Genomic DNA, 19,065 nt, shown 5'->3' with positions numbered 1-19,065 from the left:
TTTGTGCTATACTGTAGTATCTCCGAGTTCTTTCTCTCTGCTAATGATGTTATTATGGGGGGTGTGGAAGGAGCGCAACCAACATTTGTGGTATGGTCAATTCCGCTCTGCACATCAAGTTTATTTCCAAGTTGTTACTTTATTTCACTCTTTCAAGGCTGCAAGGATTCCTGAGAACGTCAAACTGGGGCGCCAAGTTAAGCCTTGGTGTCCTCCTTCAGCTGGTTGGCTTAAGGCCAATATAGATAGGGCATTTGACATGACCACCCGGTCTGGGGGTTTGGGTGTGGTAATCAGGGATTCTATTGGCACGGTGGTGGCTGGTGCCTGTGGGACTTGTACTGATGTTGCTTCTCCTGTGGTAGTTGAGGCCTTGGCTTGTCGGTTGGCATGCAAGGTAGTAGTGGATAACAATCTGGGGCCAGTCATGTTTGAGGCTGATTGTCTACAAGTTGTGCAAGCTATTTGCGCTGAAGGTGAGGATACCTCAGTTTTTGGCAGAATTATTGATGATATCTCTTCTTTATTATCTTTTCTGGCAGGATCATTCTTTTCTCATGTTTATAGGGAATCGAATAAACTAGCACATAAGGTGGCTAAGTATGCCTTGTTGTCTGGTGCACAAGTTTCATGGAGTGGGCATGTCCCTCCAGGACTTTTGATGGATTTTTTTCTACTCTTTGTACACGTTAATTCATCAATAAAGTTTGTTGTCCTTTGCTTCAAAAAAAAAAAAAAAAAACGTTCATAACCTTTCTTAAGGCATCCACTTACGGAATGTGGAGGTTGGAGGTAATTAATTGCAAATTACGATTCTTACTGCTACACTAAAGGTTTGTCAGCAAGTAAATTTGAATTAAAAGACGACAAGATTGAAGAGGCAAGAGTGTTGGGTTGGCCATCACTGAACGGGCCACTAGGCCAAGCTTTCTTTCACAAAAATGGCAACCTGCTTCATGGTCCCTTGGCTGTAAGCCTGAAACACTGCAACGCCCGGAGCTTTTTAACCTTTGCTGTACGCCTAGTAATAACTCGCAGTAACCAAGACTTATCGAGGCAGGTCGGCAAGTGGTAACAAGGAACTAGGGTTTCAGATTGAGCGGGCTCCCCAGAAATTTCCAAATTTTATAAAAGGCAAAAATCCAAAATCTCGATCTGCTCTTAGAAGCTCTTAGAAGCAACAAGGACACGTTTCGGATTGTGATAGGTCCAGAACCCTAGTTCCAATTATATAAATGTCGGAAATGGTAAAAGCAGCTGCACCCAAAACCCTCTCTCTCTCTCTCTCTCTCTCTCTCTCTCCCCCCCCTCTCCGGCAGCCATGGACGACGAGAAATCAACCGTTGATCTATTCGATGTTGTGTTCAGCGTAGGCTTCACACTCTGCCTCTGCCATATCAGATCCCTTGCCTCCGGTCTCCCTCGCCGTGGGATTGTGGACTTCTCGCTCGTCTGCGCCTTCGCCACCTTTGCCTTCGCGTCTTTCATGACGGTGTCGCATCTCAACCTCCGTGTGCGTCTGGTCGCTGCTGCGGTGACTGTTATGGTCTTCCGGGTCTTTAAGCTTGGGGGACATCCGTAAGAAGCTTAGGGTTTCTGGACCCAGTTGGATTAATTTAGTTAAATGAGAGAGCTTTTGGCTAATTGAGGTGGTTTAATTATAGCTAGTGGTGTTAATCTGCTGATCTCTCTGTAATGGATCTAGATTAGCTAGCTGTTGTAATGTGGCTTAAGTAATCACTCTATATGATTATGTAATTTCCAGTGTGTTTGATGGGTTTTTACGTATGTGTATTTTAAATTAATTAGCAAGTTTCCCATGCTTATGGCAAATTGAAATCTTGATTGATTGACTGATATGAACAGTTGATATGATTAAATGATCATCACTATTTTCTCAGGCAAGTAGATACATTGACCGATCCATTTAGATTATTAACTTTTTGTTGTGCAAAAATACGCCTGGTGCATGTCTCTGATTAAAGAAATGATAACTTCAATAATCACAACGTTTTTTTTTTTTTTTGATTTTGTCAAGGAGAACCCAAAGATAAACCCTTCAGCGCATGTGAAATGCTCTAACTGTACATTGTAGCACAGTGTCTGGTCATTTTGACAGCTTCGGGATTCGAACATAAGTTGGAGAACACATCCAACTAGGCAAGAACCACTAAGCCACTTGCAGTGGTTATAATCTCAACTTGATAAACATAAAATCAATTGATAATACACGTTTTGTTCACACATCTAATCAAATCAGAACACAATAATAGACGTTTTCAATTGAGTAAATTTCTAGTCATCACTGGTGTTTACTTGATCAGTTGCTGGCAAGGGCAAAGGCCTAATGGATCCTGTGCTCCACTCAATTTTTGTGAAAAATAATAATAATATATATAGTATATTAATATTTTATTACAATTTGATTTTGTTATATATTTTTAAATTAATTTTAAACTTGCTAACGATGATGGACTCATGTGCTCCTTTTTTGGTTCTTTTTTGTGAGATTTTGGTGCTCCTAGCCTCCCAACCTTGATAATTAATCACTGTAAATATTATTTAATATTTACATAATATTTTTCTTTTCTAAATTTTTTTAACATTAATAATAGAATCTTAATGATTCCTATTTTCATATTACTTACAGATTTTCAAGTCTAATACATATACGATTTAAAAAAATATTTTATTATATCAATAACATGTGTGTGTGTGTATCGTCGAGTAACGATTATCAGTATTTTCTGCTATGAACGAGTCTTCACTAGTTTACATAGTCGGGTGACAAGTTTATGAAGGATTGCTTGATTTCATATATTGAGAAAGAAAGTTTTATTAGTATAAATGATGAGACTATTATGCAACGATTTCAAAATATGAAATCTGGTTGAGCATAATCACCATTGTAATTGATAGAAATTACATTTAAAAATTTTGTACATTATTATTCTTTTGTGTCCCAGTAAACTTAAATTCTTGACTCCGCCATTGGTTGCTGACAAAAAAATTTGGGGAGTGAAATTTGCACTCCCATTTTTGAAAACCACACACCCTCTTAATATTTTAATAGTTTTAGTTGGCTGATGCTTTTTCCTCTTCCTAAAATATCCCTGCTCAGTTACTTTATTTTCCCCTGCTCTCTAATCTCTCTCCAACAGTCCAACTCGATAGAAAAAACCCAGCAACAAGGCCAAAATTATGAATACAGTTGTTCATAATCCTCTAATAGAGTCATCATGGCAAAGGAACTGGGAAAGCCCAATTCAAAGTGGCTCAATGCTTGTGGCTTTCATTTAGTTTGATAAAGTAGTTTCGTACCAATTAAAAGGTTTTAGAACGTGCCTCACGCGCAGAGAGAAGAAGAATAGAGGAAAGCAAGTTCGATCTCCCGGCCAAACGATGCCGGTGCTCCCACCGTTACTTTCTGGTCCGGGAGAGGATCGTGATCCTAGGCGAATGGTTGTTTTATCTTGGAATGTGTAGATCGATTTCAATTTGTTCTTCTCAGATCGGGGGCAAGGGCAATCGAGGAGACGAGTCGGGCTGTGAATTGCCGGCGACGGGTTTTGGCATCACCGCTGTAATCGAAATCTGGGCAGTGGCTGAGATTTCGATCTCATGGCATAGACAAGCCCGGAGAGGGTTCGTCTATGTCTTAGGATACGGTCTTGAGGTACCACTTGTTTTATGGGTTGTTCCTCTTCAACCTTTTGAGTTTCAATCACAGTCAAAACAATACGAAATTCAATTTATTCGGCAAATCAAGATTGTGAAAAGCAAAGGAGAGGAGATGTTTGGTTGTTTAATCACGAGACAAATCAAGATTAAGAGAGATTGACAATCAGAGAAAAATAATCTAATTAATGTAATTCCCAGATTAGGTAACAAAACCAAATGAATGATCTAATTGTGTGATCAGAGATATGGGAAGATGATGAGAAGGAAGAGAGGTTCCACTGAGTGAGAGAGAGAGAGAGAGAGAGAGAGAGAGAGAGAGAGAGATGGAAGGACTCAAAAAGTTATGGTGGTAAGGGCAATGTCGGAAAGAAATATAAAGAGAACAAAAGAAACTATTAAAATATTAAGAAGGTGTGTGGTTTTCAAAAATTGCAAATTTCACTCCCTAAAAATTTATGCTCAATAACTTTTAGATTTACAACTAAAGGTGGAAAACAAAACACCTTAACTTAATAATAATTATCTTTACCATTGGATTTAAATCTAATGGTGGTTAAACATTATTTTCTTGAACAATAACTGACCAGTTATAACGTATGATACGTCAAAGTAACCGCTCAATTAATACTTAACAAATCAATGTATATAATGAGTTTTCTAGACGCTTTGTCATTTTATTGATAGTCTAAAAACTGAAATTTAACGGAACCCACTTTTTTTTTAGCAACAGTGTTTTTTATTTAATTAATAGATTTTTTTTGGAAGGAAAAAAGACCAAATGGTGAAGGCCTTTCCTCAAATTGAATTTGCCTCCTCGAGTCCTTGATAGCAAATAAGAAAACCAACAGTGTTGAGTCTTCTTCTTCCTGCTCATCCCTGCTTCTACACCGGAGGCGGAGGTAAAGGTTAGTTCCTCCCTTCGATGAAGCATTGTAACAAGTCTTCACTTTTCAATTTGCACCATTCCTTACTGTTTTGATAAAAAAAAGCCTTATTTTGTTGGAGAAATCTGCGAGCTTTACTAATTTCTAGAATTTGTTTGCTTTTTACTCTGCTTCTCTCTTGGTTTGCTTCAATTTTCGTTTTTTTTTTCAGATTGTTCATTTCCAATGGCAAACATAATGACACCCATTAATGTCTTTTGGGTTTTGCTGAAGTTTTCTTTTTTTGGGTTGACATGAGCTTTGTTAATATATGAACAATGGCAAATACAATCTCTTGGTTGCTTTATTTGTTTTTTTCCTATTTTACGTTTGCTAGATGATTTTTTCTTTGATGCAATGGTGAAATTTAACAATGGCAAGGATAAGCAAACATGGGGTATTGTTTAATCTGCTAAAGTTTGTCTTTTTGGGTTTTTACTTAACAGAATCATGTACTCTGACACAAACTTGAAAGCAACAATGGCAAGCACAAGCTCCAAACCCAAAATCAAGACTAGGATCAAGATTAACAGACCCCTTTATATCAACTTACTGTTTGACAAGGAAAAACTTCCTTCATCTCTTTGGGGAGGCGGGCCCACCATAGTCCCTGGACCAGGAGGACCGGAGGACTTGCCGGAAGTTTTCAACAAGGTGATGAACACCACCGAAGGATTCATGAAGAGTTTTGTCAGGATGCATGGTAATCTGTTAAAAGACGGCTATGAGGACTTGGCTCATGAGATTGAAACTCAGTTGACGGAAAAGGACATTGTTCCCATGATTATTGTGGTCACCGGCATCATTGAGGAGTACGCGGATGCTGGCAAGACCATGGAAGCTCTGGTGTTGTACCTGATTCTTTTGGTCTCTAATTGTGTCCCCAACCCTTACACATATAGTGTCCTCATCAAGGCACTGGCTGCAGACCCGGAACCCAAATTTCTTGAGGTTGCAAAGGAGTGCATACTGGAGATGATGGAAAAGGGATGGCAGCCAAATGCCGAGACCTACACTGCCGTGTTTAAGGCATTTGCTTTGCAGGAGAAGGTCGAAGAGGGTAAGAAGTTTCGGGAGGAAATGGAAGCCAAGGGCTTCGTGGCAGACAAGATGGCTGTGATTGATGCTCTCAAGGGGACTACAGGACTGGTGGTTAAAAGCATTCACAACATTCTCTTTGGTAAGTAGGTCTCTTGCTCATGATTCAATTGTAATCGATATTTGTTTTGTCTTTGAACTTGTAATCAACTGGAAATAGCTGGCTTTTGTGTTGTTCTGTGGGAATGAATTGTGATTACTAATTAAATAGTGGACTAAATTGGTAAATGTTCTGATGCATGTCCTAGCTGATCTTATTATGTGCTTGCAAATACAGCGCTGATTCATGTTGCTCTATCTATATGTTTAGTTAGTATCAGAAGTTAAAACCTTAAAATGAAATGGAGGAAACGTTTTTTATGTTGTAGCTTTTGTGTTGTTGCATTGTGTGAGTGTAATTTTGCTTTTGTGCTGGTGATTTGGATTGGTAAATGTATTTGACGCTCTAGCAACCTTTCTGTTTATGTGCAATCCCTTTTCCTCTTATAATGTTTGATTCACATTAAGGTTTAAAAGCTGAAACGAAGTGGAAATGTTTTTGATGCCCTCCTAGCTTCTGGTGTTGTGTGGAGATAAAATAGGATTTACTTTTATTTACCTTGACCAGTTGATTCAGGTCTGAACCCAAGACGAAGTTTAACACCAAGGTTATCTCTCTCTCTCTCTCTCTCTCTCTCTCTCTTATTCAGATGACTCAGAGTACTCCGACTCAGATGACGATGATGATATAAAGAAATTCTACAAACTGATCGACTTGCAGAAGCTTTCTCCTTATAGTTTTGTAACTCCTCTCCTCAAGATTCCTGATATTGAAAATGACCCAGAGAACCCCAAAGATTTTCAACAAGTCTTCAACAAGATGCACACCGCCGAAGGTTTTGTCAAAACTGTGGTAAGGATGTTCAAAATGCTAGAACGTGAAGGCTTCCTATCTCAGGCTCAAGAGATCAGGGCCAAGATATATTCTTTTTGTGAATCTAATGATATGCCCGAAGTCGTGATTCACACCGGCATGATGGAGATCTACTCCAAGGCTGACAGGTCCAAGGAGGCTCTCAGGGTGTTCCAGAGGATGATATCCCTTGGTGTTGCTCCCAACGCATACACCTATAGTGTTCTCATCAAGGGACTCACTAAAGACCCCAACTTCCTTGATGATGCCAAGCAGTATGTGCTGGAAATGATGGGGAATGGAATGCAACCCACTGCCAAGACCTACACCACTTTGTTTTATGCTTTTACCCAGCTGGGGAAGGATAAGTTGAAGGAGGCTAAGGAGTTTGTGAAGCAGATGAAAGCCAGGGGTTTTGTAGCTAACAAGAAAGCTGTGAAGGAAGTTCTGAAGGGTAAAAAAGCACCTATTGCTAAAATGGTCATCAACATTCTCTTTGCTGAGTAGATATATCGATCAATGCACTTGCTCCATTCAGATTAGTGTCAAAACTTAGAAACCTGGAATCCGGTTATAATGTCTCATGTCCCAAGTCCTAACTACCGGGTGAGCAGGTATATATGAACTAGCTAGGATTGCTACTACATTAGATGAACTATTAAGTGGCTTAGAAGTTGTTTCTGATCTCATAGCTTTTGTGTTGTGTGGAATCGTGTGTAATGTCCTTGCTGCTCAGCATGTAGATTGCCGATTCCTCTTCCGTATGTTTTTATTAGTGTCAAAACTTGAATGCCCTCTTCTCTCTTAGTTACTAAATATGACCCGGTTTAGTCTTTTGACATAATGAGTTGCCCATTTACAATGTTGAATTAGAATTTGAATGAAGAAGTAACACGTACAGCTTGTGTGGTTTTCAGTCGAGGATGGCAGTTCAGTTTCCTAATTTTACCGGGCATTCCTCACTTTTCTGCTTATAACTTACTATTAATTTTGCTGTAGAAGTCACAATTGCATCCATATTTTGCTGTCATTGTTGATGCCGAAAAGTTTCTCAAGCATGCACAGGCCTTCGAAGTGATCCAAACTAACACTCAATAGCTAGCTTCAGCCTCCCTGCCATCTTCAGGCACACAACTGAGGGAATTCATGGCAGAGGATAAAAAATTAAGCAAAGCAGGAGTAACCATCCACAGAATTAATGGAAAAAGAACTTGAATTGTATGACAAAGTCTTAGACGTACATAATTTTACCCATGATTAGTCCAATTAAAATGGATATTTGACCAAGCTCTTACAATTTGGTGCAAGTGGTGAGCGAAAGTTAAGAATCGAGTTAGAAATAGATCAAGTTACAAAATGACACATGCAAAGTCCATTTATCCTCCAATAATAATAATAATAATAATAATAATAATAGCTCTTTGCATGTAATTTGTTACCATTTGAAAAAATGAATTAGACTAGATACAGATATACATTGTCGATGAATGTCAAATATACATTCATAAAAGATAATAAGATACACACGTAGAGATATTATTATTATTATTATTTTTTGGATCCCATTTTCCCTCTTTTGCAAGTTTCCATTTCCGAGTCATAGATTTTTAACTTGAAATAGGGAAAATACTCCTAAACACCAACTCAATAAATACCTGGCTAAATAACCGAGAAAGCAGAAGTTTCTGGAAAGACTAAAGGGTTTTAGGCAAGTTCCTTAACTCAGTTTCAATTAAATTCGCCTCTGAAGAAAAAGAAGAAGCAGAAGAAGCGTCTTCTTCCTCGCTCCTCCTTCATTTGCTACTCGAGGTAATCAGTTCCTTCTATTAAGCGCTATAGCAGCATAGCTTAATTTGTGCGCCATAGCTTTTCAATATGTTTTGGTGCCTCAAATTTGGAAGAAATATGTGAGCAATTTTGACTGCAGGTTTCGTTTTCTAGGGTTTTTCTGTTTAGGCTCTTCATCAATCTGTGATTAGGACTTGTATTTTCGTACTTGGTTTTGTTGTGAGAGCTAGTGTTCGCTAATTAATTAGGCTCAATTTCATGTTCTGTTGCTTGCTTCAATTCTTGATTTTTCAGATTTCCAGTTTGATTGGCTGTAGATTTCATTTTCTAGGGTGTAGGTTCGTCAAGAATCTGTGACTTGGTTTTGTTGTGAGAGAAAGATGAAGCTAATTAATTAGGCTAAATTCCTGTTCAGATTTTTTTTTGTTCTGTTGATTAATTGCTTCAATTCTTGTTTTTCTCAGAAATTGATTAACAATGGCGAGCAAAAGCTCCAAATCCAACACCAAGATTAGCACGATCAAGATTAACAGCCCCCACTGTAGCGATATAGTCTTTGATACCCCCATTCCTTCATGTCCTTGGAAAGGCCACCGGTTCACCATTGGCCTTGGACCAGGAGACCCCGAGGACTTGCCGGAAGTTTTCGACAAGGTTAGGAACACCAGTGAAGGCTTTTTCAAGAGTTTTGTCAAGATGTTCGACAATTTGGGTACAGACGGCTACAGGGACTTGGCTATGGAGATTGGGGATCTATACGCTGACCATGGTGTTTTGCTCCCGGTTGTGACCATGACCGGCATCATTGATGAGTATGCTGAAGCCGGCAAGACCGCTGAGGCTCTCCATGTGTACCGGATAATGTTGGATTCTGAAAATTGCGCCCCCAATGCTTACACTTATAGTGTGATCATCAGGGCTCTGGCCAAAGACCCCAACCCCAATTTTCATGGTGTTGCTAAGGAGTTTGTGATGGAGATGATGGGGAAGGGATGGCAGCCGAATGCCAGCACATACACCACTGTGTTTGAGGCATTTGCAGGTCAGGAGAAGATGGAAGAGGCCAAGCAGTTTCTTGAGGAGATGAAAACTAGTGGGTTTGTGGCTGACAAGAAAGCAATGAGGGCTTTCAGAAAGGTTCTTAAGGTTAAAGGGCCTGTTGTCAAAAGCATTTTCGATATTCTATTTGGTGAGGAGATTCAACATTATAACTATGTTCCTTTGTTATGTTGAAAACATGAAATCCTATGGATATGTTTATGATGTCCAAGCTTTTCTTTTGTGGGTTTGAATTAGGATTGATGGTTAAACTAGTAGTGAATCCGTAGATATATCTGTTGTCCTAGCTTTTGTGTTGTCGTGTGTATGAATTGAGATTTAAACCATCAACAATTGAATGAATTGATAAATACATCTGATCCCTAGCTGCTGTTGTGTTGTATGGGAAATTCCATGTTGATTGCTTATTCCTTTTTCTTTATCTATGTTTGATGAGTGTTAGAGGTACTTGAAAGGTACTTGAAATGGCATGTAAATGGTTCTGTTATCCTTCTAGCTTCTGTGTCATGTGGATTTGAATTATGATTGCTATTTTCTAATAACTTTGATCACTTCTTTGATGTTTCTTACTCTTATTCAGATAACTTTGATGACTATTCAGACGAGTCAGACGATGATGATGATGTTGTAAGGAAGCGCACCAAAGACATTGACTGGTCGAAGTACCCCCCTGAGAGCTATGTTCCTTTCAGCAAGAAACAAGTCATTGAGGACGACCCAGAAAACCCGAAAGATTTGGAGCAAATGTTCGACACAATGCGCAGGACTGGAGCCCTTGTCAGCACTGTGACCAGGATGCTCAACATGCTACAAAATGATGGATTCTTGTCCCAAGTCGAGGAGATCAGGACTGCGTTAGAAGTGGATCATAATCTGCCTGAAGTCGTGACTCATACTGGTGTCATCGAGATCTATGGCAGGCATGATGAGGCCAAGCATGCTCTCAAGGTGTTTTTGCGCATGTTATCCCTTGGAGTTTGCCCAAACGCATACACTTACAGTGTTTTGATTAAGGCACTCGCTAAAGACTCCAACTTTCTTGGTGATGCCAAGAATTACTTACTGGAAATGATGGGTAAGGGAATGCAGCCCAATGCCAGGACATACACCCCAGTGTTCAAGGCCTTTGCCCGGCTAGAGGAGGATAATGTGAAGAAGGGGAAGGAGTTTCTTATGGAGATGGAAGCTATGGGGTTTAAGGCAAACAAGAAGGCTGTGATGGAGGTTCTCAAGGACAGAAAAGGGCCTGTTATTAAAACAGTCATCAAAATTCTCTTTGGCAAGTAGATTTATTGCTCATCCCATTGCTCTTTCTAGACAACCTGAAATCAAATGGTATTCCCTCTCCCCGTTGATGTCCTAAGTTCTATGCTGTGCTGTTGTAGGTAAGAATTACGATTGCTATTTGTTAGATATACTGTCACAGGTGAACTAGGATATAGTACCTGATGTCCTAGCTGCTTTTGTATTGTGTGGGCAACTAGATTGCTCATTCAGCCATTTCTATCATGCCGATAATTGACTTAGGCTTATGTTCAGAACTTGAAATGCAATCGACATGTTTCTGATGCCTAGTTTCTCTTTTGTGTGGCTTTGCTATTTCTGTTTACAATTGTTGGTCCAGTTCATCTTTGTAGACTTACATCTAAATGAAGAAGCTACAAAGCTTATGAGGGGGTTATAAAAGCCCTGTGGCTTTGTTTTGGCCATTATGTTTTTTAACTCGTTTTTTTTTTTTTTTTTTTTTTTTTTTTTAAGGAGAAAGGGATTAGGCGATATTAGTTCATCGGAGACAGACAATGTAGGGTACAAGTCCCACCCTCAAACCCGAAGGTGAAGGGTCTTCCCCACTCTGGGAACCCACCGCCCGTCCCCCAACTCAAATTATTAATAATAAAGAAGAAAAATACATCGTCCAAGAGATAAAACAAAATTAACAGCGAAATAAAAGAGAGGGAAACTTCCCCCTCGTGAACAAATCTACAAAAAGAAAAAAACAGCCACATAAGTTTCCTAACGCTAGTGAAACTTGATGCATTCTTTAGTTTTTTATTTGTAAGTTACATTTACTGGCTGAAGAACAGCTCTGGCACAGGCCCTTGAAGTCAACCAAATTTTATTTCAAACAAATGTTTCACATTTCCTATCCTTGGGCATTTTTTGTTTAATTATCTAAGGGGCCTTGACTGCTGAGAAGTAAGTGGAGCATCTGATGGGACAAATTAACTCTTTAGGTCTCTGGAAGCAGAAATCATTATGATTTATCGGTACAACATAAGAGATTTTCTGGAAAATAGAAGTTGTGTGTTGTAAATAATAGCTTCAACCTCCATCTCCCATCTCCTCATTACATAATTGAAGGGAAATCTTTCATTCTCATGTACTTGTTGTGAGCCAATATATGAAGGGGATACAAAATCATATAAAGGAAGATTAAGCAGGATCGATAAGTTGTAGTAAAATAACCTCTGCTTAATCAGAGCATCAATCATCTGATTTAGCAGGATCAATACCCCTCCATCTGTTTGAACATTCCTATGTTATTCTTGCTAAGGTATTGCACAACTCTTCGAAGCGGTATTTCATAACATTGGCTTGATATTCTTACAATTTACCAACAGTAATGGCAGAAACAGAGGATTTTCCTCGAACAGAAATTTAGGTGCATTTAACTCACGAATGTGGAGGGAAGCTCCAACTCAAACATCGAAGTCTCTAAATCCTGTACCATTGATTTCTAGACACGTGTATGGTAGGAGATTAAGGTGCACCGTATCTAACATGCACATAAGTCCTGCATTTACAGATTTCTCTGTGCAACTGTGCTAGCGTGAGAGGACAAGACCCATCGATGGCTGCATATATAGGACATGGGGACTTGATTTGGTTCTTGTAGACTAGGCCAGAAACTAGGCAGAGATTTCTTGTACAAAAAAGGCAACCTTACCTCCTCCCCCATGCTTAATCTATTGCAAGCCTGCAACTTTTTTTTAACTTTTGCGTGAATCACCGAATCAGTGAAACACTACTTTTACTAGCTCAGACTGAAATGTTGCACCCTTTTTTATTTTTTTATAATGACTGCACTTTCATATCCTTTTCTTTCAAGAATATTACTTTTGTGCAATTAAGAAATACACTTTTGGAGTTTTGGAGGTTTCTTTCAAGAATATTATTTTTGTAGGATTTTGAAAGGAAAAAAAAATGTTGCAATGTTATAATTCCCATTACTATAGTTGGAATTTTTTTTTAAATAGTAACAAAAAAAAAATTGGGCGGGTAACCGCCGTAATGGCACCCGCTTAAATTTGGGCGGGAATGTGGACAAAAAAACACCTATCCCGCCATATAACCCATTTTAAAAAATGCAAAATCCAAAAATTACAATTATACCCCAAATTTGATTTAAATTTTCATATTGAGTAATAAATACCAGAAGAGAGAGAGGTTTTAGCAGCGGTTTCCAAAAAATTCTATTGCCTCCTCCAGTCCTTCACTATCCACAAGAAAACGTACAGTCCCATCTTCTTTCTCTGTAGTCTGTACCAGGTAACCCTTAATTCCTTCACATCAAATTTCACTGTGTTCTCTATCTTTCTAGGGTTATGTTCCTCCCCAATCTTTAGTCTCACACTTTGTTTTGTTGCTGAGAAATTTGAGTAAAATGTCCCTCTTATCTTGATTGCTTCAATTTTCGTGTTTGGTTTCTATAGGGATTACTACAATGACAAGAAAAACCTCTAAATCCAAGAGCAAGACTAAGGCGAAGGCTAACACTTCCGAGGAGATAGAGAGATTATTAGAGATTGACAATGTCTACGACCCCGTTCCTCCTCCTTACCAACAGGGCCCCGAGCCCATTGTGGTCTGTCCAAATGACCCCAAGGACTTGGCAGAAGTCTATGAGAAGGTGAACTTCTATGCCGCCGGTGTTATCTTGAGTGTTGTGAAGATGGTTGAGGGTCTGTCGATGGATGGCTACAACCTTGAGGCTGCGGAGATTGGGGCTGAGGTCATGGACAAGGGTAACATGCCTGGGGTGGTGGTCTTCACCGGCATCATTGAGGAGTATGCGAAAATGGGCAGGACCTTGGATGCTCTCAAGGCATACAAGAGGATGTTGGCCTCTAAGGTCACACCCAATTCTTACACTTACAGTATTCTAATTGAGACTCTGGCCGGAGACGCTGATCCGAAGTTCCTTGTTGTTGCTAAGAAGTACATGCTGGAGATGATGGGGATGGGAATGAAGCCCAATGCATTGACTTATACTGCGGTGTTTAAGGGGTTTGCGCAGCGGGGGAAGACAGAGGAGGCGAAGCAGTTCCTGGAGGACATGAAAGCCAAGGGGTTTGAGCCGGACGAGAAGGCTGTAAGGGAGGTTCTTATGGGAAGAAGGGGACCTATGGTTAGAAGCCTCTTCAACATCCTCTTTGGCAAGTAATGCTTATTAATCTTGCTTTATGTTAGGTAACTAGAGCAGTGTTGGAAGTTAAAAGACTGAAATCAAATGGAAAGCTTTTGGTGTCCTAGGTTCTGTGTTTTGTGGGTATGAGAGGTGTCATCGAGATTCTCTTAGGGAATTGGATTGCTCATTCCATTACCTATGTTATAGATTCGAGTTAGAAGTTAAACTTTCGGAATCAAACGGAAAGGTTTGTCCTAAGTAGCTTTTGTTTACTAGCTCTGTGATTGACTACTGTTTAGGACATTGAAATGTAATTGAAGACTCTATGATATCCTAGCTTCTTTTGTGATTTGTGAAATATGAATTAAGACAGTTAGTGTAAAAAAAAATACTGAAATAGAAATGCAATGGAGGTTTATGATGTAAATTGAAATATAGAATAAGGATTGCCATTATCTACCAACCTCAGAGAGGAGTTTCATATTGACTTGAAAAAGTTACAGAGCTCATGAGGAGGTCCCCTCCTGACTATGGAAGAGGTTACAGTAGCCTCTACATTTCAAGTTCTGCAGTGCTGCACCTGAGTGCTAATGTGCTATCGCCCATAACTTAGCTAGGCGCGACGCGTGCTGATCTGCGTGGCTTTGAATCACAAACGCAACAAGCCCAAATAACGAAGAAGAGGAAAGAAGAAGTAACTAAGCATTCAGAGATATATATCATTCCGTACTTAACAACACACTTTCCTGACTGACTCGTCAATTTTCCGGTCCGATTATTCCAGGAAAACCTGAAATCGACCTCGTCACAGGAGACGACCAGCCAAACACGTCCCGGAGGCATTAGTCTAGACATAAACCACACCTGAGAGCTGAGTTCGACTCCGAAACTCACCACTTCACGAGAGGAGATTTCCTCTACCACTTTTTGGCCAAGCCATTCCTTCCACACACTCAATTTCAACTCCACACGAGTCTGGTTACTTTTGTTCAAAACAAAGGAAGGACGCGGCTTTTCCACGAGCGTGAAAAGGAAGTAAGAACCGAGCGCGTAGCGGACATCGGCCTGGACGCGTTTGTAATAGAATTTGAAGTTGTGGTTGGGGTTGGTGGCGAGGAGAGTGATATCCCACTGGGCGGTTAACTTAGAGCCTTCTGTATTGAGCTGAACAGTGGCCGATTCGACCTTGAACTTGGGGGTTTTGGGTTGCATGACTAACAAATACACCACCCAAACGATGTAGCATATGAACAAGAGTTTGCGGAAGACGGAGGTGCGCGGTCTAGTGATGTGGTTGTTGTTGTCTGGAATTGGGCCGTCTACCTCCAGTGGTGGTGGGGCGGCTTCGAGTTGACCTGGGTGAGCCACATAGCCAGGCACCATCTTAATTAATTGTCTTGGGTGGTAGTAGCCACTGAGGAAGAACAACATAACCAGTAACATAAGTCAATACGATAGTAGCAGATTTGAACACAAATATTGAAATTTTTTAGCAAGGTCTACATCATCGAAACTCATGTGATAGTAGCATATTAGAACGCAAATACTGAGACTTTGAGCACGAATATCATTATAACTCATGTGATAGAAGCAGAATCGAACACAAATACTGAAACTTCTAGCAAAATAAGGTCAAAGATCATCGGAACTCATGTAATAGTAGCGGATTCGAACACAAATAGTGAAACTTAAGCCCAGGAAATCCATATGGCATTAAAGAAAAGAGATGACCTTTTGCACAGTTGGAGTTCGAGGAAATGCCCTCTTCACCAATTAATCTTAGTTGGAACTGAGCAACTTTGGTATCAATCTACAGAAAATCAAAACCCTAGGACTGTGGCGTCAAGAATAGCCATGACAGATATGAACGAGAGCGGAAACGACTCAAGCGAGCATCACCAGAATTATCGATTAGAGTTTGAAAGCTAAGCTACCTCAAATAGGCATAACAAACCGAAACAGAAAATGACAGCTGGCAGTCTTCACATTCTTCATTTTAAACAAATAATTTCTTCATTTTAATACCCGTTTAAAATGTACTTTTGCTTAATTCTAAATCGAACCGATAAATACTAGCTTCTAAAAATTTATTTTTTCTTTTTATATGCCTTATCCATTTTTAATGTTGAAGTTCAAACCCAAATTGGAATTCATAACTAGTTCAATATAGAGGTAAACTCTCTATATGTATTAGTGTATGAGTTTGGCTTGATTTCGAACTAGTCTATCTTTTCTATTAAAGTAGTCTGCTTTTGTATAAATTTAGTCTACTTGATAAACCCATATATTAATATACATTTTTAGAAATATTCCTATTAAACTTCAAATTCTTAACTTCAAAGCAAACCAAAAGAGCAAACATTCCCTCTGTGTCGGTGTTGGTAAACCTGGGCTTGGGATTGACACTCCCCATTGCTAACTGTTCGACCAATGTTGTAAATTGTTTATATCCAATATTTTGCATATCAGTCTATCATATTTTGTATATCTGTCCATCACATCTTGATAGTTGAATGAAAGTAAAAAAAAAAAAAGATCAAGATAATAATTATACGAATGAGATTATCTTGAGCAGTTGAAATCGGATGCTAGATAAGAAGAAGACACCGTGGAAAAGAATGTTTGGTTTTATTAAGATCCTCATTAAGGTTAAGATAACAAGGAAATTAAGGTCAAGAAACTTCTTTTGATAATTAAAACTCAAAACTACTACTACTCAGAAAACGAAATTACCAAAATGAAAACCCAATGTTAGAGAATTCCTAGAATCCACCCATAATTATCAAAGCAAACAAACCAAGCGTCACTTTTCCTTTTTTGGACTTCTTCGGCCGCTGCACAACTGGCGGGTTTCCATAACCCGCGGCGGGGTAAGCCATGACGGGCTCGGGTTTTGGCTCGGGCTCAACCCAGTATTTCTCGCCCAACTTGTACCTGAAGCTGACGCTCCCTTTGGATCTGCCCTTGCGCGTCACAAGCTGGTAGCTCACGCCCGTGCCGGAATACTGAAGCAACTCCTTTGCCGGAATAACGACTTTTCCGATCTTGGTGTCTCGGAGGGTGCGGTCCGAGACGAGCTGAATCTCGACTTTGAGGTGGTCCTGGTTGAGAGCGGCGTTGTCGAGCGTGAACTTGAGGGAGTGGTTCCACTTGGGATTGGTGCCATGATGCAGAACAAATGGCAGCCCAATTTGAAGAACAATTGGATCGTGCTAAAGGAGGAAAACGAAAAGTGACTAGTAGACGCGAAACGGGCTTTCGGAGTCCGATTGGGACGCACCTTACCTTTCCAGAAAGGAAATCGCGCCAGAAGTCAAACTCATCGCTTTGCCACGACCTGTGACCTTTTTAGGGCTTCCGGGGTCGTTTAGGGCCTCAAAACTGCATTTTTCTATTTTTCGTCGTTTTGGTTTTCTTATTTATTTTCGGGTTGATTTCGTTTTTACCCATGGGCTTTAGGGTTTCATTGTTAGTCGCCCTAGGGTTTATTTTCTTATAAATAAGCCGCCTTAAGGCTGCAGAATGGATCTTTTCATCTTTAATCAATAAAATTGAGATTATTCTCTTTTATCTCTGGTGGACTCCAGAATCCTTTGCTTAGGTTTATTGCTGGTAAACCTAGTTATCAATTCGACTGCGTCAGGTGGTATCAGAGCAGGTCTTCCCTGTCTCTCCTATTTACCTTGGTAGCAATGGGTGAAGTTACAAAATCAGATATCGAAGCTCTCACGGCAGCGTTTACTGCTGCCATCAACACCATGAACAATCGGATGGACCAACAGATTGGAGAAATTCGTGGGTTGTTGGGAGAGAGAAACAACCACAACAACAACGATCGAAATAGAGGCAGGGAAGGAGGCCAGCGAGTTAGGGCTCCACGTAGAGAGGTTGTTGTTCATACTTCAGAATCTGAGTCTGAAGAAGAAATCGTGCAATATGAACCTCAAGGACAAGCTGACCAAGATTACAAAGTCAAGGCCGAAATTCCTTTCTTTTCAGGCAACTTGGGTGTAGAAGATTATCTAGATTGGCAGCTTCAGGTGGACAGGTTCTTTGAGATTATGGAAGTTCCTGAACACAAGCAGGTTAAGCATGTTGCATGGAGATTGAAGAGTACTGCTGCAGTTTGGTGGGATAAATTGCAGAACACCCGAAAGAAGCAGAGGAAGCAGGGTGTTAAAACATGGCGAAGAATGAAGCAACTGATGATGGAGAGGTTCTTGCCGGACGATTATGAGCAGATTTTGTACAGGTTGTATATTGAATGTGTCCAGGGAACTAGGACAGTGGCTGATTACACCGCTGAGTTCTTACGCTACTCAGAGCGTAATGAATTAGGAGAAACTGAAGGGCAGAAGGTGGCTAGCTATGTTAGTGGGCTGAAGCCTTCCATTCAGGAGAAAATCGGGTTGCAAACTGTTCATACTATGGCAGAAGCTTCAAACCTAGCATTGAAGGCAGAGTTGTTAGAGAAGCCTTCACGAGCTTCTTCTTTCTAGAGATATAACTACCAAAGGAGCACAGATTTAGTAAACGCCTCAACTGACAAGGGTAAACCCACACTGCAGAAAACAGAAGGTGCTTTTAGGATTTCCAATCCTCCTTTTAAAGAGGCTGGCAGTTCTAGTGGTGCTCAAAATAGGGCCCCGAACCAGAGGCTTAATAACCCTTATGCTAGGCCTACAACAGAAGTTTGTTATCGATGCAACAAGCCTGGTCATAGATCTAATGTATGCCCTAAGAGGAGAACTTCCCTTATAGATAATTATGATGAGGATGAAGAAGAAGTTGGAAGAGATGGCGATTATGATGGGGCTGAGTTTGCGGAGGAGGAATCTCCTGAGAAGGTTAATATTGTGTTGCAGCGGGTTCTACTATGTCCTAAAGAAGAGGGGTAGCGGCGCAATATTTTCAGGTCACTTTGTTCCATTAATAACAAAGTGTGCAATTTAATTGTGGATAATGGAAGCTGCGAAAATTTTGTAGCCAAGAAACTGGTGGAGTATTTGCAGTTACCTACGCAGCCTCATGAGACACCTTATTCCCTCGGGTGGGTCAAGAAAGGTCCATAAGTTCGAGTTGTTGAATCCTGCAAAGTACCGGTATCCATTGGTAAGCATTATAAAGATGAAGTTTTGTGCGACATTATTGATATGGATGCTTGTCATATTTTGTTTGGACGTCCTTGGCAATATGATGTGGATGTGACTTATAAA

The 19,065-nt window shown here is 40.1% G+C and overlaps 4 protein-coding genes across 4 annotated transcripts; 3 read left to right on the top strand and 1 right to left on the bottom strand.

Annotated features, from left to right (window-relative positions):
• Positions 1-4,453: 4,453 nt before the first annotated feature.
• Positions 4,454-7,443, top strand: LOC112195381 (pentatricopeptide repeat-containing protein At5g65560). Its single transcript, XM_024335801.2, has 3 exons — positions 4,454-4,586; positions 5,051-5,784; positions 6,392-7,443. The coding sequence occupies exons 2-3, from the start codon at positions 5,055-5,057 to the stop codon at positions 7,099-7,101; spliced, it is 1,440 nt and encodes a 479-aa protein (XP_024191569.1). The 5' UTR covers positions 4,454-4,586; positions 5,051-5,054; the 3' UTR covers positions 7,102-7,443.
• An 821-nt stretch (positions 7,444-8,264) lies between these two features.
• LOC112191459 (pentatricopeptide repeat-containing protein At5g02860) lies at positions 8,265-11,106 on the top strand. Its single transcript, XM_024330808.2, has 3 exons — positions 8,265-8,403; positions 8,847-9,571; positions 10,022-11,106. Exons 2-3 carry the CDS (start codon positions 8,860-8,862, stop codon positions 10,726-10,728), a joined length of 1,419 nt encoding a protein of 472 aa, XP_024186576.1. The 5' UTR covers positions 8,265-8,403; positions 8,847-8,859; the 3' UTR covers positions 10,729-11,106.
• Positions 11,107-12,904: 1,798 nt separating this feature from the next.
• On the top strand, positions 12,905-14,203 carry LOC112195100 (pentatricopeptide repeat-containing protein At4g38150). The gene is made up of 2 exons (XM_024335457.2): positions 12,905-12,990; positions 13,155-14,203. Exon 2 carries the CDS (start codon positions 13,166-13,168, stop codon positions 13,883-13,885), a length of 720 nt encoding a protein of 239 aa, XP_024191225.1. The 5' UTR covers positions 12,905-12,990; positions 13,155-13,165; the 3' UTR covers positions 13,886-14,203.
• A 112-nt stretch (positions 14,204-14,315) lies between these two features.
• On the bottom strand, positions 14,316-15,724 carry LOC112195099. The gene is made up of 2 exons (XM_024335456.2): positions 15,581-15,724; positions 14,316-15,263 (listed from the first exon to the last, which is right to left on the bottom strand). Exon 2 carries the CDS (start codon positions 15,230-15,232, stop codon positions 14,459-14,461), a length of 774 nt encoding a protein of 257 aa, XP_024191224.1. The 5' UTR covers positions 15,233-15,263; positions 15,581-15,724; the 3' UTR covers positions 14,316-14,458.
• Between the last annotated feature and the right edge of the window lie 3,341 nt (positions 15,725-19,065).

The sequence above is a fragment of the Rosa chinensis genome, chromosome 3 (assembly GCF_002994745.2).
Source record: "Rosa chinensis cultivar Old Blush chromosome 3, RchiOBHm-V2, whole genome shotgun sequence".
NCBI lineage: Eukaryota > Viridiplantae > Streptophyta > Magnoliopsida > Rosales > Rosaceae > Rosa > Rosa chinensis.
The sequence above is the reverse complement of the archived record's forward strand: the minus strand, read 5'-3'. Positions and strand labels throughout refer to the sequence as shown.